Below are 25,329 nucleotides of genomic sequence, written 5' to 3'. Positions count from 1 at the left end.
TCCTCAGAAGCAGCCAGGACTTGGAGATACTGTAATTGCTAAGACACTTAAAAAAAAAAAAAATTTGAATTCCAGCCTTTGAGATCACTTTATCTGGCAGGAGGGCAGTAGGATTCCTATTTGCTCAAACAGGATTCAGCCCTTCCTGCTGAGATGCCCCCAGAAAGCTGGCTCAGAATCACCAGTGAAGGTCAGAGCTGTTGGTGAAGCTGTTTTCCACTGTGTTATCTGATTGCTTCAACATCATTTCCCCGTATTCACCAATTTCCCTCTTGTGCATGAAATCAATGCATCAATTTACTTCCTGACTCCCAAAGCTCATTCTGCTTTTCATTTAAAGAAAAAGAGAGTGAAAATCAATCCAAAATGGTTCCGCAGCTGCTGAATTATTCTCTGCCTCGTGTCTTTACCGATGCTGAGGGGCACCATCATGCAGCTGCTTCTAGGAACTGGACTTCACCTCACCGAGTGGGTGGCGAGGGAGGCTCCGTCCGTCCCTGGATACGAACGCTGCGGGAAAAGGAAAGACCTCAGCGGCCCGGCCCCGGCCGAGCCCGGCAGCCCCCCCGGCCCTTCCTGCCCCGCTCCCCCTCAGAGGAGAGGGGCTGCGCGCCCCGGCCCACGGTCCCCTCCCTACCTGCAGCCGGGCTCGGCGGGCTCGGGCCGGGCTCGCCTCGGTTCGGCTCCACCCGGCGCGGTTCGGCCGCGCTCGGCCAAGCGGCACTCGGCTCCGCTCGCTCCGCAGCCCCGGCCGCAGGCGAGGGCTCGGTGTGTGCGGCGGGAGCGGCGGGCGCGGAGCGGAGCGGGGCCGGCGGGCGCCGGAGCCGTCCGGAGGCCTCTCGGGCGGGCGCGACCCCGGGAGGGCGGCGGCATCTCGCCTCCGGCGGGCCGCACGACGGGCCGGTGTCCGCGGCGCCGCCCGGCCGGGCTCCAGCGGGCCCGGGCTCTCCGCCTCAGCCGGGGGCACCGGGGACGGGCGGCGGCCGGCCGTGAGGAGCGAGGTGCTTTTGTCCCTCCCACACATCTCCAGCCTTCAGCTTGGGAGCTCTGGGCCCCTCCCTCATACACCGATTCTCCAATTGGTGGAGAGCCGCCGCAGTGACTGCTGCGCTGGCCTGAAGCTTGAGATCCCGCAGTCGCTGCTGCTGCTGCTGCTGCTGCTTCAGCCTTGCCGCGTGCACCGTGCAGCCCCATCTCCTCCTCCTCCTCCTCTTTCTCCCGATCCTCCTCCCTGGGATGTGGGCAGACCCAGAGGGTAAGTGGGAGCCCTGGCTCACCTCAACCGTTCTCATCCCCCGCCCTGTCACAGGACCCCACAAGTTCACTCAGGGGAGGCACGGCCAGGCCACTGGGCCGTATGGGGGAGCAGATAATTCCCAGCATCAGAGGGTGACCTCCCACCATGCACCAGCCAAGCATGCTTTGTCCCTGCCCACCCTCTCTCTTCCTGCCTCCAGCTCAGGACTTCTGTCCCACCAGCTCCAACACAGAGCCTTGGGCACACGGGTAGAAGAAACAAGAGTGGTGCCAAAAGAGGCCTTGAGGCTTGAGTTTGCCTGCAAGATGTCCTCCCCCTGCAGGGAGCCCATGGGTGCCAGGCAAATCTGAGATCCACAGGGTGCTGAGGGCCCCTTAGAGCAGCCCCTAATTTATTAGGGAGCTGCATCTGCTAAACGGTGTTTCAGGCACTGCTGTCACACAGAGATTTTTACCACAAGCCCGTGAGACTTTATGCTTCCAGGGCAGGCAGCATCAGCCACAGAAAGGCAGGATTGATCTCTGGGCTGGGCTGGTGTTCTGGCCCTATCAGGGAGCCCCAAGCCTGGACAAAAATGCTCTTTCCTATCAAGCATCCTCTATCCTGCGTACCATGTCCAGGTCTTTGGCAGACACAGGTCCTGGCACAGGTGCTTCTCCTGGGGGGAACCATCACCCCAAATAAGCAGCAAGGGTGCTGTTCTCGCAGTCAGACAGCAGCTCTAGCTGGGAGGGAGGGGATAAAATGGCTAAAATCTGCAGCAGACAACCATTGTTGAAAGTAAAACAGAGAATCAAAAAGAGCGTGAAGTCAAACAAGAAAGCAACTCGGAGGAGGGTGAAGAGCATAGAATCATAGAAGCACAGAATGATTTTGGGGTGAAAAGGACCTTTAAAGGCCATTCAGTCCAAGCCCTCTGCCATGGGCAGGGACACCTTCCCTGCTGAGAGCTCCAAAAAACCTGGCCTTGAACGTTTCCAGGGATGGGGCTCCACCATACGTTTGGGTAACATATGGCAGTGTTTATCTATCCCTCACACAGAAGATTAATTTCTTACTATCTGATCTGAATCCCATGTTCCCCTGCCAGCACCTCCATTTGCCATTTCCCCTTTAGCACCTCCAGTCATCTCCTTCCTGCACCCTTTCCTGTCTCCATCCTCCCTCCTAGCAGAGTTGCAGGTTATCCAGTAGCTCCTGAGTGGCCTCTTTGCCAACATCGGGTCTGCTGAGGTGTCATGCGTGGCACTCGTAGGGGACATATGCATCTTACCAGTGCATCCTGCCCACTGGAGCATCTGCTTCCACTGGCCCCGGGCCAGCCAGGCTGCAGCTGAAGGTGATGGGGAAAAGATCACGTCCCAGTACAAAATCGGTTTGTGCAATATCATCCAATTTGTGCACGCCACAGTTCAGCAGACAGAAGAGCAGTGTGAGTAGAGGAAGGAGCCCTGCCAGAGCCCTCCTCCTCAGCAGGATGGCATCTGATGTCTCATCGGGTGTAAGAGCTCCTGAAACCCTGCAGCTGCTGGGGCATATGACTAGCAGGGTTGGGCAGGGCAGCAGACCAAAAATGCCCCTCAGAGCTCCTGCCATGTGGCACAAGGAGCCCCTCTGCGTGTCAGAAAGCTGCCACCAAATTTCCTGGAACTGCAGGATTGACACAGCCAGAATCACGAAAGAGAAAACTGAGGGCAAATCTTTTGGAGGACAGAATTCTTTTTAAAGAAGCACCGCACACCAGTATCTACTCTATTCTTAAGAGGCTTCTGTAGGCTTGCAGGGTGTCTGGGGTCTCCTGAAGCATGGCGTGACCCCCTGCTGGCCATTGCACCCTGCTTTCCACTCCATCCCTGTATGTGCCATCAGCCAGACCCCAGTTCATGCCATCCATGTCCCACACACTCAGGGGACCTCTCCACTGGCTTTTCCCTTGACAGAGCCATTGCTGGTGCAGTTCTGTGCAGGTTCTGTGCTGCAGCCCAATACAAGGCAGGGCTTCCTGAATGTCAGCTGGGGTGGCAGAGACCTCGCTGATTTTGAGGTAGATAGACAGCACTGGGGGTCATGGCAGCCATCACAGGTGGCAGAGCTGATCAGCAAGAGCCTCAAGAAGCAGAGGTCAGAGTGCTCATGGAGCACTTTGTCTCCATGTGGATATGCAGAGCAACTTCCTCAGGCTGAAGAGGTATGGGATGGCAATTTTGGAGAGACAAGGTGAGCCCACCGTGACCCTGCAAGAGCTACCCCCACGCTGGGGCCCAGCCCTGCCCCACAGAACTTGCCCCACGCTATTGCTCTCATTCCCCAGAGCTGCCTGTGGCCACGGTCTTTGCGCACAGCCCCAGGCTAGAGCGGCTGCTGCCTGTTTGCCACGCCAGCGGCTTCCACCCCAATCCCATCAGCGTGGCCTGGCTGCGGGACGGCCAAGAGGTGCCTCCGGGCCCGGCGTTTAACAGCAGCCCCATCCTGCCCAAGGCTGACCTCACCCACCAGCTCTGCAGTGTCCTGGCCATGGCCCCCCGTGCTGGGCACAGCTGTGTCAGCCGTGTGAGCCACCAGAGCCTGGGCGCCCGCAGCCTTCTCATCCCGTGGGGTAGGTTCCATTCAGACATGGGGTGCAGGCTGCAGATGACAGCCACTGGCCCTGTGAGGGGCAGCACCTGATGGGCGCTGTCACTCTCACACAGTCGCCCTCTTCCCTCCCTGTCCCAGCAAAGCACAGCACATCCCCTACCATCAGCGTCACCATTGCGGTGCTGCTTCTTGTGGCCACAGCCTCTGCTTGGGTATTTTGGTGGCGGAAGCACAGGTGAGCTCTCCCTCCCATCACCTGCGGTAAGATTTATGGGCATGTAGGTCAGTGCAGGGGTTGCAGCAGCAGCAGCAGCTCTGTAGGGGTTAAGCCCCTGAGTGCCATCAGAGCTCACACATAGCCTTTGCAGGAAGGGTAATGAGGGTGCATGAGAGAGCCAAGAATTTATCATGTGAGGCCTGTTTGCCCACAGAGCAACAACTCTTCTACTCTCTCGTGGAGTCCCCGGAACCCCCATCCCCTCTCTAGATCACTGACCCCTGCCCTGCTCTTTGGACCACCCCCGTGCCCTTAGACCATTGGTTCCTGATCCCTATTTAGGCCCGTGCACAGCACATGGCCAGGTCTTTCTGTCCCTGAACCCTCTGGTGTGCTGGAACAAACCTTGCTGGAATTTATCATAACAACAGTCCCTTCTTGCCTCTCTTTGCTGAGCCTAGCCACGGCATGTGTGATGTGAGTCTGACTGCTTAGCCCGAATCCTCCGCGAGTGGCTTTTCCACAGGAGATGTTTATGGGGCTCTAGGTAGCAGCTCCACCATGCAAAAAGCACACTGCTAGAGATCTTTGTCTCGGCTCCAGCTCTGCAACAATTCAGCTGATTTGAATATCATCACTAAGTCCACTCCAGAGTCAATATCCCAGCCGCACCGTCCTTTTCAGCTGCAGCCCTAGAGTCCCCATCCCTGCCCCACAGTCACTATGCCAGCCCTTTCATCATTTCACCATGCACCTCTCAGTTCCTTTCTCAGCTCTGCGGTTTCTTTCCATTACCACTCACAATTGCAGCCCCACAGTGATTTCAGCAGCAGCCCTACAGTGGCTATCACAGGCCCAGACAATATCTGTGCAAGCCTGGGATTTCTGGTGCAATCTTCCATTCCCCTTTTCAGGTCTAGTGATCCTGTTCCATTTTCAGTCACAATAGGCAGTGCAAACATCAATATCACAGGCCTACAGAGATTTCAGCACACAAATCCTACAGTCTTTACACCCGTCCTATAGTTCCTATGCCATTAACAATGTCTATCCCACCCTCTGGTGATTTCAAGTGGAGTTCTAGAAAGCCCTTCCCAGCCCCAGTGGTTATAGCTCTTAACCCACAAGCTTTATTTCACGGCCAGCTGGGTTCTTCTTCATCCAGCCCTACGTGTGTGTTTCTCCACCTCCGCAGCCTGAATCTTGTCCTGCTTTAAATAGGCAGGATCTTCATCTTGGCACCAGCCCGGTAACAATTCAGCTCTGAGCCCTACAGTGTCTATGCTCACCCTGCAGTCAATATCCCAGCCCCACTGTGATTTCAGCCCCAGCCCTTTAGTGCCACACCCAGAGCCAGGCAATATCCCAGCAGCGCCAGCTTCTAAGGAGCCATCTTAGAGCAATCCCTTTTCATCTGTACACCCCTCTCCTCCCAATTTCAGCCTCAAGACCCAGCCCCAACATCAATATCACAGGCCTACAATGATTTCAGCACAGCAATGATACAGGCTCTATGTCAGCCCTGGAGTTTCTATGGCCTTGGCAGTCTCTATGCCACCGCTGCAGCGATTTCAGCTGGAGCCCTGCAGAGTCCCCTTCCCAGCCCCAGTGATTTCAGCTCTCGACCCGCAAGCTTTATTTCAAGTCCAGCACAGTTCTTCCAGCTCTGCGTGCGTTTTTCTGCCCGTCTCTGCCAGGTGTAGCTGCTGCAGGTTGAGACAACAGGGTCCTTTTTTTGTCTCTAGTTGTGCGGTTTCAGCTTTAGCTCTAGAAATGGTATTCCACCTCCATCCCATTAATCTTTATTCCATTACCAACCCCTGGGCACATGTCCCATTTCACAGTCGCTTCCCAGGTCTACATTCACTATCCCCTTTGAACAGTGACTGCAATTGCAGCACTGCAGTGCCCAGTGATTTCAGCTTCAGTCCCACAAGCTTTATTTCACTGCCAGCTCTTCTATTCCACTTCTGTCTCCACATCTTCCCAGCAGTGGCACAAAATGCTGCTTCTGGTTCTCAGAGTATGATTTTTTTATTTTTGCTCTAGCTCTGTGTTGTTTCAGCTCAGCTCCTGTTCCCATATTCAAGCCTCAACCTGCTAATCCTTACTGCAGCAACAGCTCTCCAGTCCCTACCCCAGCCCTTACAGCGATTTCAGCTCCAGCCCGCAGTTCCCGTCCCGGCTCCATATTCCCCAGAGCAGCCCCCCAGGGGTTTTACCCCAAAGCCTACCATCTTTGTGTCTCCTCCAGCTCTGCTGTCTCAGCTCCAGCTCCTCAGCTTCCCACTGCCTGCAGCTAAAACTGCTACTGCTTCTCACTGCAGCCCGGGGCTGTTGATAAGGCCACAAGTCAGTCATTGTCATCACTTCAATGTCTTTAGGAGTTGTATCACCCACCCTCCTGGGTTCTCAACCTTGGGGACACTTGAAGCCCGAAGGCCAACATGTATCTCCCCCCTTCCCCTGGGTCTCAGGCCAGCACTTGTCCGAAAGCCCTCCAGCTCCCCCAGGCAGCACCAGGGGCTGGAAAGAGCCACTGGGCCCCTGCTCCCTCATCCCAAAAGGTGTCCACGGGTTGGTTCTCGGGGCCTGGAGCCCTCCAAGCCCCCATAGCCTCAGCCTCTGCTGGGTACCACGGGGCAAGGGCTGGTAACCCCCCCCGGCATCTCTTGCAGGCCCTGAGCTGCAGCTCCATCCCCTTCTCCCGTGGGGAGAACCCTCCAGCCCCAGCATTTCCACTGTTCCACACTGTTTTGGGCCTGCCTCTAGTGCCAAGGGCTTTATTCCACATCCTGGGGCATTCTGTCTCTACTGGGCTCACAACTGCTGTTTCAGCCCTAGCCCTACAACCTTTACTGAATTAACATCAGATATTTAGGAAAGAAAAAAAAAAAACAAAAAAACAAAAAAACAAAAAAACAAAAACAAAAACAAAAAAAAAAAAAAAAAAAACCAAAAAAAAAACCCACGAGCCAAAAATAGTGCATTGAAACAAGCAAAATAATGAAAAGATGCAATAAATATGAAAAACATAGTTACTTCTAATAAAAGCAAAATAAAATAAGAAAAAGTGCAAAAACTGCTGCTTTATTTCTGATCCTGTAAACACTGCTTTTAAATCCAGAAACTACACAAGCGCTTCTCGCCGGGCCCTGGTAGCCGCAGCCGGTCCTCCTGCGCCGCACCAGGCCCCGCACCAGGCCTCCGGCCTCCCTTGGTACGGCTGGCGCTACTGCCCCAGGACACCGGCGGCCCCCAGACACTGGCGCAGGCGGACGCGGGAGTCGCGTCCGTGCTCACCCTCGCTCCCCGGGCCGGCAGCTGCGGACATCCCGTCCCGGCGCAGCGGCGCTCCTGCCGATCGACCGCACAGCGCCAAACGCCGCTCCCCGTCCCGCCGCCGGACGGACGCCCCCGGCCCCTCAGGCTGCTATTTATGCCCCAGGGCCGGCCAGCTCAGCCAATCACAAGCGGATGCAGCGCCGGCCCCGACAATCCCTGTTGAGGAAGCGCCGGCCAGGTGAGCCCAACCAATCACAAGCGGAGGCAGCGCCGGCCCCGCCAATCCCAGCTCGGCCAGGCGAGCCCCCCCCGCTGTCCCCTCACGTCCCCGCTCCCGCCAGGGCCGGCGGATCGGGGCCGGGGGGTTCGGGGCCCGGGCTGAGGGCGCGGCGGCGTTGCGGTCGCGATCGGGACCGGGAGCGCTGCGGGCGGCAGGAGCCGCTCCTGCTCCGCCCGCAGCCGGCGCTGAGGCGGCGTCCTGCCGGGGCTCCGGGCACGAGAGGACGGCGGCGGCGATTTCCTGGTGCCGGCAGGGCTGTTGGGTGAGAGGATCTCAGTGTGAGACAAGTGACCATCTGAAATACACAAACAATAAGGGATGCTCAGAGTTGCACCAGAAACACCACTGCCCTGACGACACAAATATATGAATTGTAGAAAACACAAACAAATGTGCAGCAAAAAAAAGCCAACTCTTATTACTGCTAGTCCATTTTCCAAATATAATAAAAATAACCCCATCTCCATTCCCCTCAAAAAACTTCCAAAATATACACCCAAAACCCCCCCAACTTAAAGACCTGCCTCTAACCAAATAAGCATAAACCCTACATCTTTTAAACTATATAAATTCATTAACCTAATACATCAAAACCACAGAATTTTTAATCCTTAGTAAACACCATATACACCGATCCATCACTATATACAAAAACAAATCCTATTTTCTATTAATAAAATAACAAAAAAGTCTCAACTTTTAACTACAAAAAAACCCATAAAAACACCTAATTAAAAATAAAATAATGTCATTATAAGTAAGCAAAAACTTCAAACAAACTTCCTCCAAAATAAGTATTTTAAATGCCAAAACCCCTCAAATATTTAAAATAACTACTTCAGAAATGCCTTCTGTACATTCCAGACTGATTTTGGGAGCAAAGCAAGGAAAGAAAAAGCACACAGCCCGTTTTAAGAAAACAGTGTTTACTCCTGTGCATTCCCTGTCCAGTGTGTTCAGCCCAAGCACAGACAGACTGCAGCACACAGATCTCCTTTGCTCTTTGTTAGTTTTAGCCAGCTAAAGCAAAGACTTCTTTTTCCCTTTTTCTTCTGACTGTTTAAACCTGCTGCAGACTGGAAAACCCAGAGAAGCACAACAATAAACAAATCAATCCACAAAAATAAAAACAGCAGAAATATACTCAAATTAACAGCACCAAAACCAGTTATTCCTGACTCAATAAACCCATAATTCCTCAAAACCATCAAAACAAACAGACCACCTATAAATACACACAAAACCAAAATATCCATTTGACTACAAACAATATCTCCTAAATTATCCAAAACTATAAAACATACACTCTAATCAAGCAGGCTAAATAAACAAACCCCTACAACACCACAAACAATAATGTCATCATAAATATTAAGAAACCCTAAAAAATGAACTACATCACACTCTCTCAAACCCACTAAAACAAACACTAGATGCTCACCACGATAAAAGCCACCACTAAATAAATAAAAACCTCCCCTATACCTCACACCACAGCCAATTACACCACTGTGAACCTTAGAAAACAAACCCTGGAAAAACACAATATCCCCCAAAAACAATTCACCAACAAAACACAGTTCAAAAATACTCTGACCATGTGAACTATGAAACCAAACACGAAATAAATACACCACATGTCTCATCACACCGTCTACAAACAGAATAAAGCCACACAATAAATCATTAAAAACCACCAAACAGAAAAAACCCAGCTCTACCCAACCTGAATCCCTCCACACAACACACAAAACCCCAATAACACATTTCAGAAGTCTCTCAAGAAGAGCTACTTAGATTAATTCTACCTCAAATACAAACAAACCCACCCATAAAGTTATCCTCACTCAAAAACCTGATTATGTATAATAAATAATACTCCAAAAAGTCACGCAAAATACTACATATCCCCTAAGTACATAATATTGAATAAAAGCCACATAGAAACATCATTATTTATTAAAATTCCAGCTGAAAAGAAAATTCCTCCACTTCACACACTGACAACAACAGAAGAGGAGTTTCTCCAATCAATTTGAACTCCTTTTGTCTCCATAACTCCTTTTTCTTCTGGGAGCACCGGGGAGGGATTGGTGAGACGAAGCTGAAAAGAAAAAAAACATTCCCCCAATAAACCCAAAGTGGCTTATCTGTTTAGCATAGAAGTTTGTCCCTTGTCGTCCCCCGAGGAAATGCTCCAAACCCAAATGCTCCTGCAGCCTCGTCATGAACCACGGCCAGAACTCAGGATAAATTCCTCATTCTTCACAGCTCGATATCGAATTGAGCTGATGCTCCCCTTTTAAACCGCCCCCGGCTGGAACCGGCCCCTCGTTATCCATCCCAGCTGCACCTGTGCCTGCTCTGTCCCCTCTACATTAATTCTAATTTACCGGTTTCTCTTCGCTGCCTTCCCCGGGAGCGCCCGGCACGGCTCCAGCGGCGACAGCGAGTGCTCCAGCTCCGGGCACAGCGCCAGCGTGTCCCGCCCGCCCGCCGGCCGGGGGATCGGCAGCGGCCCCGACACCGCCTTGAATGGCCCGCCGAGGAAGCGGCAGTGACGGCGGACACCGGCCGGGAGCGCCCCGGAACTGGCCCCGGCTCGTTCGGTTCGGCTGAGGGGGGGCGACGTTCGGGGAAACTCGGCTGGGTTCGGCTGTTCGGCGATTTCCGTCAGCCGTCGGCTCTTCTCGGCTGTTCGGCAACACTCGGTCATTTTCGTCCCTCCCCGGCTCTGTTCGGTGACGCCGCGACTTACGTCACTTTCACCCCTCCCCGCCGCCATCTTGAAAAGGTCAGGCGCAGCGAACCGCGCCGCCATCTTGGTTGTGGCACACTTAAGGACCCCATCAGTGTATACAACAGGCGCCTGACTAAAATGTCTACCCTGAACCCGCCCGCGGCGCGGCTGAACCCACAGTGCATGTCCCTACACCTGGAAACGCCGCAGAAAATTGTCCCCGGGCGGCGCCGTGGTGGGGATTTTTATGCAGGCACTAAGATAGACACACCACAGGTCCTCTCTGTTTCCCGCCCTTTTGGCCGCCATCTTTAGAAGGTCAAGCGCCGCGAGTCGCGCCGCCATCTTGGTTGTGGCATCCCCCCCAAATGTCCCCCTCGGCTGCTCGCACAGGCGCCTGACCACATCGCCTGCCCGAACACTGCCGTGGCGCCGCTCAGCCCCCATCCCGTGCCCGCGCACCTGCGTACGCCGCGGAAAAAATCGCTCCCGGGCGGCTCCGTGGCCTAGGTCGCGCGCAGGGAGCCGGCTGCCACGTGTCCGGGGGTCCTCGCATTTTTTCTCGCCTTTTTGGCCATGATCTTTCGGTCCTCGGGCGGCAAAACTGCCCGTGAGCTCACAGCCCGGGGCTGCTACGGCGGAGAACTGCAGTACCGCTTTTTATCCACGAGATGGCAGCATTGCCTTACAGTTCACAGCCCAGGGCTGCTACGGGCACGGGGGAGAGCTGCAGTACCGCTCTGTGTCCACACGATGGCAGCATTGCCTCACAGTTCAGAGCCCGGTGCCAGGGAGGGGGGGCTGCAGTACCGCTCTGTGTCCACACGGTGGCAGCGCTGCCGCAGGGAGAGGAGGCAGAAAAGAACGTGGCCAAAATTCCCCTTCCAAACATCCCCGAAAATAAAGGCCCCAAAAGACCCCCAACCACAACAACTACGAGAACCCTGCCATCAACCAAGCCAAAACAAAAATAGCCTTAATTTTATGCTATATTTCCATATTTCTTCTATTTCTTATTAAGATATTTCTATTATCTCATGTATTTATCTAGTATAATTTATCTATTTATATAATCTACCTATTTATATTATTAAAATTTGTTACTATAATATATGGAACATGTAATAATAGTGTAACTAAAGATTTTATTCTTAGATGTTATAGTTGTCTTTTTGTTATGTATATATTTATTTTTTTGTATTTTTATTTTTTTTGGTAGCATTTATTTCTTGATATTTTAAACTATATGACTTCATTAACCTAACAGATCAAAACCAGAGTTAATTAGAATTGAAAGACTGGTTTTCTAAGGGGTAAACACTTAATCTTTATTAAAAAAAAATACATTCTAATAAATAATATAAAAATAATTTAAAAATAATAATATAAAATGAAATAATTTTCTCTTTCTGCGTGCTTTTGGGGGGATTGTTTGTGGGGGCTTTGTTTTGGGGGTTTTTTTGTTTGCTTAGTTTTAGATTTCTTGGGTAATAAACAAGGAGGTTCAGAGAGTTATAAAATAAAATGTCTACTTAGTTTAATTGCTATCCCCTAACCCCTAACCCTAACACCTAACCTGCTACCCTGACCCTTGACCCCCTGACCCCCTGACCCCCTGACCCCCTGACTCCTGACCCCTGGCCCCTGACCTTTGACCCCCGAACCTTGACCCCTGACCTATGGCCTCTTGACCTTTGACCTATGACCTTTGACCTTTTACCTTTGACTTTTGACCTTTGACCTATGACCTTTGACCTTTCGACCTATGACCCTTGACCTTTGACATATGACCTTTGACCTATGGCCCTTGACCTTTGACCTTTCGACCTATGACCCTTGACCTTTGACCTATGACCTTTGACCTATGGCCCTTGACCTTTGACCTATGACCTATGACCCTTGACCTTTGACCTATGACCTTTGACCCTTGACCTTTGACCTATGACCTTTGACCCTTGACCTTTGACCCATGACCTTTGACCTATGACCCTTGCCCTTTGACCTATGACCTATGACCTTTGACCTATGACCTTTGACCTATGACCTTTGACCTATGACCCTTGACCTTTGACCTATGACCCTTGACCTTTGACCTCTGAGCTATGACCTATGACCTTTTGACCTTTGATCTTTGACCCTTGACCTTTGACCTATGACCTTTGACCCATGACCTTTGACCCCTGACCTTTGACCTATGACCCCTGACCTTTGACCTATGACCTTTGACCTATGACCTATGACCTATGACCTTTGACCCATGACCTTTGACCTTTGACCCTTGACCTTTGACCTATGACCCCCTGACCCTTGACCTTTGACCTATGACCCATGACCTTTGACCTATGACCCCCTGACCTTTGACCTATATCCCCTGACCTTTGACCTATGACCTTCGACCCCTGACATATGACCTTTGAACTATAACCCCTGACTTACAACCTTTAACCTATGACCCCCTGACCCCCGGCCTTTGACCCTGACCCCCTGACCTTTGACCGTAATGCATTCTGAACCCTAAAATCAACCCCACATGTAACCCTATATGTAAATGTAACCCTGCATAATTAATTGGGTGGTTTGAATATTTAATTAGATCACCAGCATAATTAATTGAGCGATTTGCATATGTGTAGGTAATTAATAAGGTTATTTGCATAGGGTCATTAATTATTCAACTGGCTAATTGGGTCATTAGTGGTCCAGGTGGGAGTGGGGGGTGTGGTGATTAAGCAGTCATCTATAATCAGCTGCTCCCAGCTGGAGGACTAATTAGGGGGGCATACAGTATGTATACCCTGTGTATAGGGGGGGCTATAGGGTGTATATATAAATTAAAAAGAATAAAAATAATAAGTCTGGTGCAGTGGTAGGAATTTTCATGCGGCCAGGGACCAAATATTTTTATTTATTTAAAGTTTTTTTTAATATTTGTTCCTTGGCCGCATGAAAATTCCTACCACTGCACCAGAGTTAGAAATAAAGTTAAACTTTATTTCTAACTTTAAATTACAAAGAAAGAGAAAGAGAGAAACAGAGAAAAAACAGAGAGAGAGAGCAAAACAGACAGAGAAACAAAGCAAAAAAGAGTCAGAGCAACAGAGAAACACAGTGAGTTAGAGCGAAAGAGAGACTTGGAGAGAAACAGAGTTGTTAAAGTGGAAGTAAAAGAGAAACAGCATTAGAGCGAAACTGAGACAGAGTGAGCGTGAGAGAAACAGAGAAACAGACAGAGACTGAAAGAGAAACAGAGTTACACTGAAATAGAGTTACAGCGAAACACAGGGAAAGAGAAACAGAGCTAGAGAGAAACACAGAATGAAAGCAAAAGAGAAACAGCTAGAAATAGAACAACAGAGGAAAATAAAGAGTTAAGAGAGACAGAAGCAGAGTGAGAGAGAAAAGGAAATAGCATGAAGATATAGAGAGGAAAATAAATAGACTTACCTGGAAGTAGGGAAATAGAGTGAAGGAAAGCAAGAAATAGAGTGAGAGAAAATGACTCAATGACACCAAATAAAGACAGGAGCCAAAGGGGGGCAGAGGGGGCGGGAGGGAATCTTAATTAAGGTGGATTCAACTACTATTGAATGACCATTTTTATTTACACTTCAGCAAAACACATGGAAACAACATATACAAATGCAAGTACAGATACAACCCATAGACACGCTGATAAAAGTACAGCTTCGTACACAGCAATACATGGAAACACTGCAGCAAATGCAAATACGGAACAATACAGGGAACCGCAAGCCAAATACACATTGAGACAATAGAACAGTTTTTCTGCTTCTGAAACATCCATTATATCTCATTTTATTGGTACAGGAAATGCAAAACAAAAGCAGCACATGTAAAATAGAACAGTCATCCACCACACGCACCTCCTTCAGCTTGCACACAAACCCACCCTCACTCTCACCTCAAAGCACCTCCCAACAACCCCCAATCATCAACACACACTCGCAGCACTCCTCGGGAACGTGGTTCCCGGGAGCCTCAACACAAACCGGCCTGCCTGACGAAAACCCCGGTCCCTAGGCCGTCAGCACCCAAACTTTGGCGATGAACATCGCCTCGCAGACCGGCCGGGACCGAGGAAAAAAAAACCCAGCCGGGGGGGGAAAATTAAAAAAACCCCCCCAGCTGGGGATTTTTTATTCTAAATTTAAAATGTGTTGAAAAACCTGAAAGGCAAAAGTCACGCACACAAGGTTACAACCAGTCAAACCAGTCAGCACACACACAGGCAAACACAAGCAAACACAGACAACTCTCATACACACACAGTCACTCTTCAGCGTACATGGTAGATTCCAGGAAACTTGTAGCATCAGCAAGCACAGAGATGCTAATCCTCCTCAGGGACCTGGAAGACAACAAGAGGTGGTCAACAAGGGCTTATCTGACAGCAAGTTATCCCCACTCCAGGCCCATATCTCCTATGCCCAAAACTCCACAGAAAAGAGGTGAACTCTGAAGTTTTACAACTGTTCTACCTCACTAAGACTATGTGCCAGGGCAGGGCAGCTCACACATAAGTGGCATAAGATAGCCTGATACAACATAGTCACATACAATAGCATACAGCATAAGCCAGCATAGTCACATACAACATATTCAGATACAATGTAGGCACATACAATATAAACCAACATAGTGAGATGCAATAGACTCAGATACAATGTAGGCACACACAATATAAGCCAACACTGAGAGACGCAATATTGGCGCATTCAACATTGGCACATACAACGTGAGCAGAGACAGGTAGAATACAAGTGCTGACTTCAGATAACTCTGAAAGATACTGCAGGCACGTGAGGGGAATCTAATACCCTCCCTATAAAAGTCCAAGAGAATGGCATCTGAAAAGGCGGCGCTACCGAAGCTGAGAATGAAAACGGATGAAAACGCTCAAGTGTCCGTGTGCCGGCCTCAAAAAGTCAAAATGTAACGAGGCCGGAATAAGGATGATCTGGGAAAGTACGCGAGGAGAATACGGCCGATGTGGGCCGGAATGATGCAGATAAAGCGTCTGGATGTAACAAAGGCCTATCACACAGAAGACAAGGGACACAAACAACACAATGCAGACGCAGACAACACAGCAGACACAACTTGAAACTGCCAGGCAGCTTCACCTTATGGACCCGAGACTCCTAGCACAAGATGAGCCACAGGCTGATGACACCAAAGGAAAGAAAGCTTTAAGGCAATAGCACGTGATGATGAAACGGAACTCCTTACAAGAACTAGCGCCTAAGTTGTTAATACGATGCTCGAGAAGCTGGGTAGGCCGAGAGAAGGAAGCGATGACTGCCGGGGGACCGTGGCGATAGCTCTGGACCCGAAGGCGACCTCCTCGGGTAAAAACGTCCACGAGGATGTTGAGACTCAAAGACAGATGACGGCGCAAAACACGTGAGGACGCGGAACTGCCCTGCCCGGCAAAGCCTCCGGTGAGGCCGAGGTGAAACCCTCTCCCGTTACTTCCGAGGGGCCCGTCCCACTAGGGCCCTCTCCTCTAAGCTGACTTTGAATTGCCTCCTTTTGCAAAGCTTTTTCCCCTTATCTTTCACAAGATGAGTGGACAAAAATCCATCTTCAATGGAAAAGAACACATCCACTTCAGTGCTGCCATATCCAGTCTTGGGCTCTGCACCTCATGGTACCTAAGACAACAAAACAGAAAATGTGACAATTGCCTGACAGAAAAAGTAATCCCCAGGCCTCCCCTGCACCGCTACCCCGGCTCACCTCAGATCGCCATTTGACTCCTGAGGCTGCCCGGAGGGTACCTGCAAAAGGAAAAGGCACACATTTAGCGTGCTGTTACACACCGCTCACCTGAGTCATCCTGTCAAAATGTCAACTCACCTGCTTGCCCCTCTTCCCTGGTATGCGTAGGGCCGCAGCAGCTCCCACAAAGAAACAAGGCAAAAAGCAGGCTGAGTTACTGTGAAAACACAATTGCTCCAGTCTGACAGAACTCTGAAACATGTATATCTTAAACTTGTACCCACCAAGCTGCTGGGATCCAGGACTGGAACACCTTGCAAGTGGACCACCTAAAAAAAAAAACCCAAAAAAACTCAACAGTGTATGCTTAGAGTTGCACCAGAAATTGAGACCTGAGCAACAACTGCTTCCATCCACCAGTCAACACTCACCCTGTCTGCTTCACCTGGAGTGCCAATATCATATGTTATCTCCTAAAAATAAAGACAAAGAACAATGAAATACACCTCAACGTCAAGTTACTGCTGGTAATACTGTGCATGGGGAGAATGAGACCTAAAAGAAAAAAAGGCACCACAGTGTTCACAGCTTTCTCCATTCAGGTTTTTTAATTTTGCAGAAAATACAGAGGTTTTTTACTAACTGCACTCTCAATTATATCCAGACATCCAATGGACATGGAGGTCATTTTTCTACTCAGGGTAAGAAAGAGAATGGAGAAAAAAAAAAAAAAAACAACAAAAAACAACCCCAAAGAAAACATAAGTTAATGGTTTCTGTGTAGAAGTCCACCGGAAGGGTGGTCAGTGCTCAGAGAATGGGAGTCTCCTGGAAAACAGAGAATGCTTGGTCTTTTTTCATGCTATCCTTTATCTTTTTCATATTAAAGCATGGCACAAATGAATTTAGTGTTCTTTGATGTCAGTCTTTTCCTGGTTTTTCTCTCCTTTAGGGTCAAACTTCCACATACTCTGGGTAAGAAATAGTATTTAAAAAAGGAACAAAGAAAACATGAAAAAATAAAAATTAAAAAAAACTGAATAAAAATAAAAAGTTTTTAAAAATTTAAAATACAAAAAATAAAAACATGGAAATAAAATAAAAATCTAAAAAAAAATCTAAAAGTAATGTTAAAAAAAGTTAAAAATTAAAAATAAATATAAAATCTTTTAAAGAACACAAAACAACAGCTGGACTGGGATGAGGCCTTCCAGGGGCTTTGCTTCCTACTGGCTCCATCCTTTTTTACCAACTACCTGCAAGATGAAAAACAACAAGGATAAAGTTTCAAACAGGATGTCCTTGGTTGAGGCACTTCAAAATAAGATTTTTAACAAAAAGTCAGCCAAAAAAAGAGAGTCTGAAAATCAAGACATAAGCCTCACAGCTATTTAAAAACAAAACAAAACAAAAAAGCTGTCACTGGTGTGCATAACTTGCCAGCCCCTCATGGTTTGAAGTCCTTAGCATTTATTTTTACCAAGTTGACAACTAAAGCCTTGTAGAAAGATTAAAAACAAAATCCTGGACAAAACCAGGCATTTTCCCAAGCCCCCTCAGTGTGGAGCTGTGTCAGCCCCAAGTGTTTGGTCCCCTAGCCCAGCCCAGAGCAGGCTCCAGCTGCTCCCCAGGGGGGGTTACCAAGGGACTCACTTGTTTGGAGCTGTAAATGCAGGTGCCCTGCACTGGAGTACCAATAAATGTGAAATATGGGACTCTCATCATCAACAGTGACTGACCTTCCCTGGGGAGCCCCCTCACCCAGGATGGGGCACTCTGCCATGGATTTAATCCATCTGCATCTGAAAGGAAGTCAGGACAAAAGTCAAAGTGCTGCAAGATAACTTGACAGCTGCAGACAATTTGTGTCAATCCAGGAATACCCTCTACAGCCCAACTACACCCCACATGACAAATTTCAAGCCCCCAGGACTTGTCCCATTCCCCCCACACCCAGACTGAGCAACAAGGCAGAGCAGCTCCAGGCCAAACACACCAACACCCGTGACACAGGACAGGACAAAAGGGGGGACACAACAGGGACAGAAATATCTGGGCAAGAAGAACGACCCTGAGAACCGAGACAACTCGCAATGAGATGACCGAGGTCAGACCGATGGGGAGCTGACCAGGCTCAGAGAACCCTGCAGGAAGAAGATGCCAACGGGATCACTAATCCCAAGAAACGCAGGGATGGATGCCTGAGAATCCTACGGTCAGAATCTTCCACTCAGCTGTGCACTTTTAGAAGACCTAACCTGCCAGAATGGATCACAGCAGTGCACAGCTGTGGATACAGCTCAGAACAAGACCTGGAAAGGCATCAGAGTGGATGGTTGTGAAGAGAGATGGATAAGGCACCAGCCTGGATGGTTGTGAAGAGAGATGGATCCTGATGTGTCTGAGCACCCGAGTCAAGGGTTTGATGCCTGGCCTGGTATCAGCACCAGGAACAGGGAGATGTTAAGAACGATGCCTGGGGTTTCTAACAGATCCCTCAAAGGGATAACACAACAGACACAGAGCGCACAACAGACAAGTGACACGACCTTGCCCTGGGACTGCTCTGCCCTGCACATCTCAGCACTGGGATCAAAAATGAGACTTTTCCCTTTACACAGCCTAAGGGGTCACATCTTGGACATCCCCATCTCCAAACCTGATTTAAAAACCCCTCCTGGTGACCCCTGAACCCACACCCCACTTTCATGCCCTCTGTGGCTCCCAGCCCTCCACTTATCTCTCAGACATCTGGAGATGCAAATCCACGTCAGGTACAAAAAAAGGCCACCTCTCCCTCAGGGAAATTCCTGCTGTCACTGGGCTGTTATCTCACACTCAGCTACAATAAAGGAAAGGAAACGTGACCGTGTGATCTCAGCAGCACATTGGCCAAAAACCAGCAATTCTGCTACTCACCACCTCCTAAGCACACCCAGGTCCTCAGGCCCTGTGCTCCAGCTCTGCTCAGACACCAACACTGCGGGGTGTGCCTGGGTTAAGAGCAGACAAGGTGATGTGGCACTGCTGAAACTTGAGCAGAGCCTCCCTCCTCCTCCCTGACACACCTCAACTCCTCGGCTGTTACCAAAGCCCACCTGGATGGCCCCTTCAAATGGAGAAGGTCAAGGCTTCACCATAGAGTCCTGTAATGCTCCCATTGTCTGGTTGGTGAGGGGAGCTCGGCATCGTGTGAGTGGAACACCTAAAACACACAGCACTGGACGCTCAGTGTTCCACCAGCAAGTGAGGCTTGAGCAATAGTAACTGCTTCTGTCCACCCATCACTGCTCACCTCGTACACTTCACCTTGACTGCAGAGACCCAGCTTTGCCTCCTAAAAACAAAGACAAAGAGCAGTGCTGTGACATGGCCACCATTTACACTCCCCTGCAAACACAAACAGTGACTGACCTTCTCAGGGGAGCCTCCTCACACAGGATGGGGTGCTCTGCCATGGATGTAATCCATCTGCATCTGAAACAAAGTCAGGACAAAAGTCAAAGTGCTGCAGGATCACTTGACAGCTCCAGACACTTTGTGTCACCCTCACTGTTTTTACTCCTGAGGGGTCCATCCCACAAGGGCTCTCTCCTCTCTCAGGTAACTTTAAATTGCCTCCTGGCACTGAAAAGGTTTTTTCCCTTCTCCCAACCACCAGCCCCAGCAACTTAACTTTTGAATATGAGTGGACAAAATCCATCCTGGGCAGAAATGAACGTGTTGGCTCCGTGGATTTGAAGACGTTCTCTCAGTGCTGCCATATCCAAACTCCAGCTGTGCACCTCCTCACACTACCTGGAACCACAGAACAGAAAATGTGACTATTTCACTCCAGAAGAGTCACCCCCAGGGCTCCTCTGCACCCCTGTCCCAGCCCCCCCTCAGATCTTCCCCCCACTCCAGAGGCTGCCCAGAGTGAACCCAGCAAAAGGAAAAGGGACACACTGAGCACAGCACTCACCTCTGGGCCACCTGCCCAAGGGCCAACTCACCCCCTCCCTCTATTCCCTGGCACACCTGGGGCAGCAGCAGCACCTGCAAAGAAACAAAAAAGGAAAAATTATGCTGAGTTACTATGAAACAGCAACCTCCCTGCTCTGCCTGAAGCACAGCACAAGTGAACCTTGATGTTGCACCCATCTACCCTCCTCTGGCATCCTGGGCCAGCACATCTGCCAAGGAAACCACCCAAAATAAATAAATAAATAAAACCAGTGAATGCTTAGAGTAGAACCAGAAGTGAGACTTCAGCAAAAGCAACTGCTTCTGTCCACCATCACTGCTCACCTCATCCACTTCACCTTGACTGCAGAGATCCAGCCTTACCTCCTAAAAACAAAGACAAAGAGCAGTGCTGTAACATGGCCACCATTTACACCTCCCCTGCAAACGCAAACAGTGACTGACCTTCTCAGGGGAGCCCCCTCACCCGGGATGGGGCACTCTGCCATGGATTGAATCCATCTGCATCTGAAACAAAGTCAGGACAAGAGTCAAAGTGCTGCAGGAGGACTCGACAGCTCCAGACACTTTGTGTCAATCCAGGAATACCCTCTACAGCCCAACTACACCCCACATGACAAATTTCAACTCCCCAGGACTTGTCCCATTCCCCCCACACCCAGACTGAGCAACAAGGCAGAGCAGCCCCAGGACAAACACACCAACCCCCGTGACACAGGACAGGACAAAAGGGAGGACACAACAGGGACAGAAATCTCTCAGCAAGAAGAATGACCCTGAGGACCGAGAGAACTCGCAATGAGATGACCGAGGTAAGACCCATGGGGAGCTGACCAGGCTCAGAGAACCCTGCAGGAAGAAGATGCCAACGGGATCACTGATCCCAAGAAAAGCAGAGATGGATGCCTGAGAATCCTAAGGTCAGAATCATCTACCTGTCTCTGCATTCTGACAAGACCTAATCCACCTGAATGGATGGTGGCAGTGCACAGCTGTGGATACAGCTCAGAACAAGACCTGGAAAGGCATCAGACTGGACACTTGTGAAGAGAGATGGATCCTGATGTGTGTCTGAGCACCTGAGTCAAAGTTCAATGATATCAGTGCCTGGCCAAGGAACAAGGAGATGTTAAGAACAATGCTTGGGGTCTCCAAAAGACCCCTTGAAGGGTTAAGGCAAAAGACACACAAAACAAAACACACAAAAGACACAGAGTGCACAACAGACAAGTGACACGACATGCCCTGGGACTGCTCTGCCCTGCACACCTCAGCACTGTGAGACCTTCCCTTCACGTGCCCTAAAGGGGTCACAGCTTGGACATCCCCATCTCCAAACCAGACCCAAAAATCCCTCCCGGTGACTCCCAACCCACACCCCACTTTCACCCCCTCTGTGGCTTTGAGCCCTTCACTTATCTCTGGGATGTCCAGGGATGAGAATCCACATCAGGGGCCAAGGAAGGCTGTCTCTGCCTCTGGGAAATTCCTGCTGTCTCAGTCAGGTGCCATAAAGAAAACCAAACATCCACGGATGATCTCAGCAGGGCTGTTGGGTGAGAGGATCTCAGTGTGAGACAAGTGACCACCTGAAACACACAAACAATAAGGGATGCTCAGAGTTGCACCAGAAACACGACTGCCCTGGCCACACAAATATATCAATTTTAGAAAACACAAACAAAAGTCCAGCAAAAAAAAGCCAACTCTTATTATTCCTAGTCCATCTTCCAAATATAAAAAAAATAACCCCTATATCCATTCTCCTCAAAAAACCTCCAAAATACATACTCAGAACCCCCCAACTTAAAGACCTGCCTCTAACCAAAGAAGCATAAAACCCACATCTTTTAAACTATAAAAACTCATTAAGCTAACACATCAAAACCACAGAATTTTAGATCCTTAATCAACACCAGCACACCATATACACCAATCCCATCTCTACATACCAAATCAAAACCCATTTTCTATTACTAACATAACAAAAAATTCACAACCTTTAACTGCAATAAAAACTAAAAACACCTAATTAGAAATAAAATAATTTCATTATAACTAAGCAAAAACTTCAAACAAACTTCCTCCAAAATAAACATTTTATCCACCAAAAAAACCTCAAACATTTAAAATAACTACTTCAAAAATGCCTTCTGTACCTTCCAGACTGATTTTGAGAGCTAAGCAAGGAAAGAAAAAGCACGCAGCCTGTTTTAAGAAAACAGTGTTCACTCCTGTGCATTCCCTGTCCAGTGTATTCAGCCCAAGCACAGACAGACTGCAGCACACAGATCTCCTTTGCTCTTAGTTAGTTTTAGCCAGCTAAAGAAAAGCCTTTTTTTTTCCCTTTTTCTTCTGACTGTTTAAACCTGCTGCAGACTGAAAAACCCAGAGAAGCACAACAATAAACAAATCAATCATCAAAAATAAAAATAGCACAAATACGCTTAAACTAACAGCACCAAAAACAATTATTCCTAACTCAATGAACCCATAATTCCTCAAAACCATCAAAACAAACAGACCACCTATAAATACACACAAAACCAAAAGACCCATTAGACTACAAACAGTATCCCCTAAATTATCCAAAACTATAAAACATATACCATAGCCAAGCAGGCTAAATAAACAAACCCCAATAACACAAAAAAATAATTTAATTGTAAATATTAAGAAACCCTAAAAAATGAACTACATCACACTGTCTCAAACCCACTAAAACAAACACTAGATGCTCCCTATGATAAAAGCCACCTGACTTATTTATTTATTTATTATTTATTTTATTTTATTTCTTAAATAAATAAACCTTCCTCTATACCTCACACCACAGCCTATTACACCACTGTGAACCTTAAACAATAAACCCTGGAAAAACACAATATCCCCCCAAAAACAATTCAGTAACAAAACTCAGTTCAAAAATACTCTGACCAATGTGAACTATGAATTCTAACATGAAATAAATACACCACATATCCCTCGTCACACCACCTACAAACAGAATAAAGCTACACAATAAATCATTAAAAACCACCAAACAGGAAAAAAAAAGCTCTACCCAACCTGAATCCCTCTATACAACACACAAAACCCCAATAACACATTTCAGAAGTCCCTCAAAAAACTACTTAAATTAGTTCTACCTCAAATACAAACAAACTCACCCATGAAGTTACCTTCACTCAAAAACCAAATTACTCACAATAAATAATACCAAAAAAATGAGACAAACACTACACATCACCTAAGAACCTCATATTGACAAGAAGCCACATAAAAGGGCCACTATTAATTAAAATTCCAGGAGGAAAGAAAGTCTCTCCACTTTAAACACGGATAACAACAGAAAAAAGGAGTTTCTTCCATCAATTTGAACTCCTTTTGTCTCCATAACTCCTTTTTCTTCAGGGAGCACCGGGGAGGGATTGGTGAGACGGAGCTGAAAAAGAAAAAAAAGTCCCCCCTATAAACCCACACTGGCTTACCTTCTGCTGCTGCTGCTGGGTATAAAGGTTTGTCCCTCGTGGCCTCCAGAAGTGACGCTCCAAACCCACGTGCTCCTGCCTTCACTCCAAGAGCCACAGCCAGGACCCGAGCACTCACTGCTCTCAGCTGGATACCGAACTGAGCTGAGGCTCCCCCTCTTAAACCGCCCCCGGCTGGAACCGGCCCCTCGTTATCCATTACGGCTCCCAACTGTGCCTGGCCTGTCCCCTCATTATCCATTACACCTCCACAGTGCCGGGGGATCGGGGCCGGGGGAGATCGGGGTCGGTGCTGAGCGCGAGGCGGAGCCGGGGGCGGTTCCCAGGGCCCGCTGTCCAATCAGCGCTGCCGATTCCTCAACGAGCCCGCCAATTGGGAGCCGGGCGGGGATTCAAATCGGTGCCGGAAAAGGCCGATGGTCTATGAGCTCGGTGTGGAGCTCTCCGGTGGGGTCCGGGGTCCTGGCACCTGGGACCCGCCCCGCGCCCGTGGAGCCCCGCCCCCGGCCGCCTCTGGGCCCCGCCCCCGGCCGCCTCTGGGCCCGGCCCCGCCCCTGGAAGCCTCTGGGCCCCGCCCCCGGCACTGCCCGGCCCCGCCCCCGGCCGCCTCTGGGCCCGGCCCCGCCCCTGGCAGCCTCTGGGCCCCGCCCCCGGCACTGCCCGGCCCCGCCCCCGGCCGCCTCTGGGCCCCGCCCCCGGCACTGCCCGGCCCCGCCCCCGGCCGCCTCTGGGCCCGGCCCCGCCCCTGGCAGCCTCTGGGCCCCGCCCCCGGCACTGCCCGGCCCCGCCCCCGGCCGCCTCTGGGCCCCGCCCCCGGCACTGCCCGGCCCCGCCCCCGGCCGCCTCTGGGCCCGGCCCCGCCCCTGGCAGCCTCTGGGCCCCGCCCCCGGCACTGCCCGGCCCCGCCCCCGGCCGCCTCTGGGCCCCGCCCCCGGCACTGCCCGGCCCCGCCCCGCGCCCGTGGAGCCCCGCCCCCGGCACTGCCCGGCCCCGCCCCCGGCCGCCTCTGGGCTCCGCCCCAGAGCACCCCGGCTCCGCCCCGAGTCGGCCCAGCGCCCCGCCTTCTTCAAGTCCCATTTAACCAGAATAAATTTTTGGGGTAGGAGCACCCAAAGCCAGCAGAACTGACCTTAATCACTTTTGGAGGATCTCTCTTTTCTTCCTCACCAAACTCCCACTGTCAAAACCCAGCCTGAGGCTCAGCTCCCCATCCCCTCAATCCCTCCAACGCATTCCCAATCCAACAATGCTGCTGTCCTTAGTGTATATCTTAATTGCAGTAACTGCTTAAGAAGTAACTGAAAGACATTAAAGGAATGAAGAGAAATTGAACAAGAGCTGCCAGCTCCAGAGGCCATCCAAGGGTTGCTAAAACCCCTTACCATTTATTTTAATTAACCAACTCAGAGCAATTAAGACCACACTGAGAGAGTATGATTCTTTTCAATTGAGTTATAGATTAATATTGCAGAGTGTAAAAACCTTTCTAAACCTAGAAACTTTTTTAAGAGACACACAGGGCACAGCTGCAGACAGAGTCTGGTGACTCAGGGGAAAAACCCCAAAGTTTTCAGTCTTTAGCATCTTCCACAATGTCACCATTGACAGCAAACATGGCTTCAGCCTCAGCAAGACAGACTCAGAGATTTTGCAGATCCTGGTCTCGCCTCAGCATTTCAGCAGGTTCAGTCTGCAAGGAGAGAGAAGAAAATGAGTCAGAATGGACAGCCTACCTCCAGAAAATCAGCATCATCCACAAAGCATTAAATAGAG

The 25,329-nt window shown here is 49.8% G+C and overlaps 1 protein-coding gene, 1 long non-coding RNA gene and 1 pseudogene across 3 annotated transcripts; 1 reads left to right on the top strand and 2 right to left on the bottom strand.

The window, feature by feature from the left end:
• The first annotated feature begins 2,496 nt into the window (after positions 1 to 2,496).
• On the top strand, positions 2,497 to 4,114 carry LOC310911425 (T-cell surface glycoprotein CD1a-like; annotated as a pseudogene). Its single transcript has 4 exons — positions 2,497 to 2,509; positions 3,199 to 3,475; positions 3,570 to 3,854; positions 3,974 to 4,114. The product of its transcript is annotated as a T-cell surface glycoprotein CD1a-like (transcript).
• Positions 4,115 to 15,853: 11,739 nt separating this feature from the next.
• On the bottom strand, positions 15,854 to 17,894 carry LOC310911570 (uncharacterized protein). Its single transcript, XM_083865265.1, has 5 exons — positions 17,753 to 17,894; positions 16,531 to 16,572; positions 16,238 to 16,428; positions 16,118 to 16,158; positions 15,854 to 16,032 (listed from the first exon to the last, which is right to left on the bottom strand). The coding sequence occupies exons 1-4, from the start codon at positions 17,822 to 17,824 to the stop codon at positions 16,119 to 16,121; spliced, it is 345 nt and encodes a 114-aa protein (XP_083721391.1). The 5' UTR covers positions 17,825 to 17,894; the 3' UTR covers positions 15,854 to 16,032; position 16,118.
• A 935-nt stretch (positions 17,895 to 18,829) lies between these two features.
• Positions 18,830 to 19,296, bottom strand: LOC310911572. Its single transcript, XR_014590540.1, has 3 exons — positions 19,198 to 19,296; positions 19,019 to 19,092; positions 18,830 to 18,941 (listed from the first exon to the last, which is right to left on the bottom strand). It is a non-coding gene; the product is annotated as an uncharacterized lncRNA (long non-coding RNA).
• Between the last annotated feature and the right edge of the window lie 6,033 nt (positions 19,297 to 25,329).

This window comes from Zosterops lateralis, assembly GCF_965231275.1.
Source record: "Zosterops lateralis genome assembly, chromosome: 7".
NCBI classification, from domain to species: domain Eukaryota; kingdom Metazoa; phylum Chordata; class Aves; order Passeriformes; family Zosteropidae; genus Zosterops; species Zosterops lateralis.
This window is presented reverse-complemented; position numbering and strand designations above follow the sequence as displayed.

Coding starts and splice junctions, on each gene's coding strand:
- LOC310911570 (XM_083865265.1), bottom strand. CDS start 17,824: ATGATGAGAGTCCCATATTTCACATTTATTGGTACTCCAGTGCAGGGC. Junction 16,573..17,752: donor GCATTTACAGCTCCAAACAA/GTGAGTCCCTTG, acceptor CTTTATTTTTAG/GAGATAACATATGATATTGG. Junction 16,429..16,530: donor CTCCAGGTGAAGCAGACAGG/GTGAGTGTTGAC, acceptor TTTTTTTTTTAG/GTGGTCCACTTGCAAGGTGT.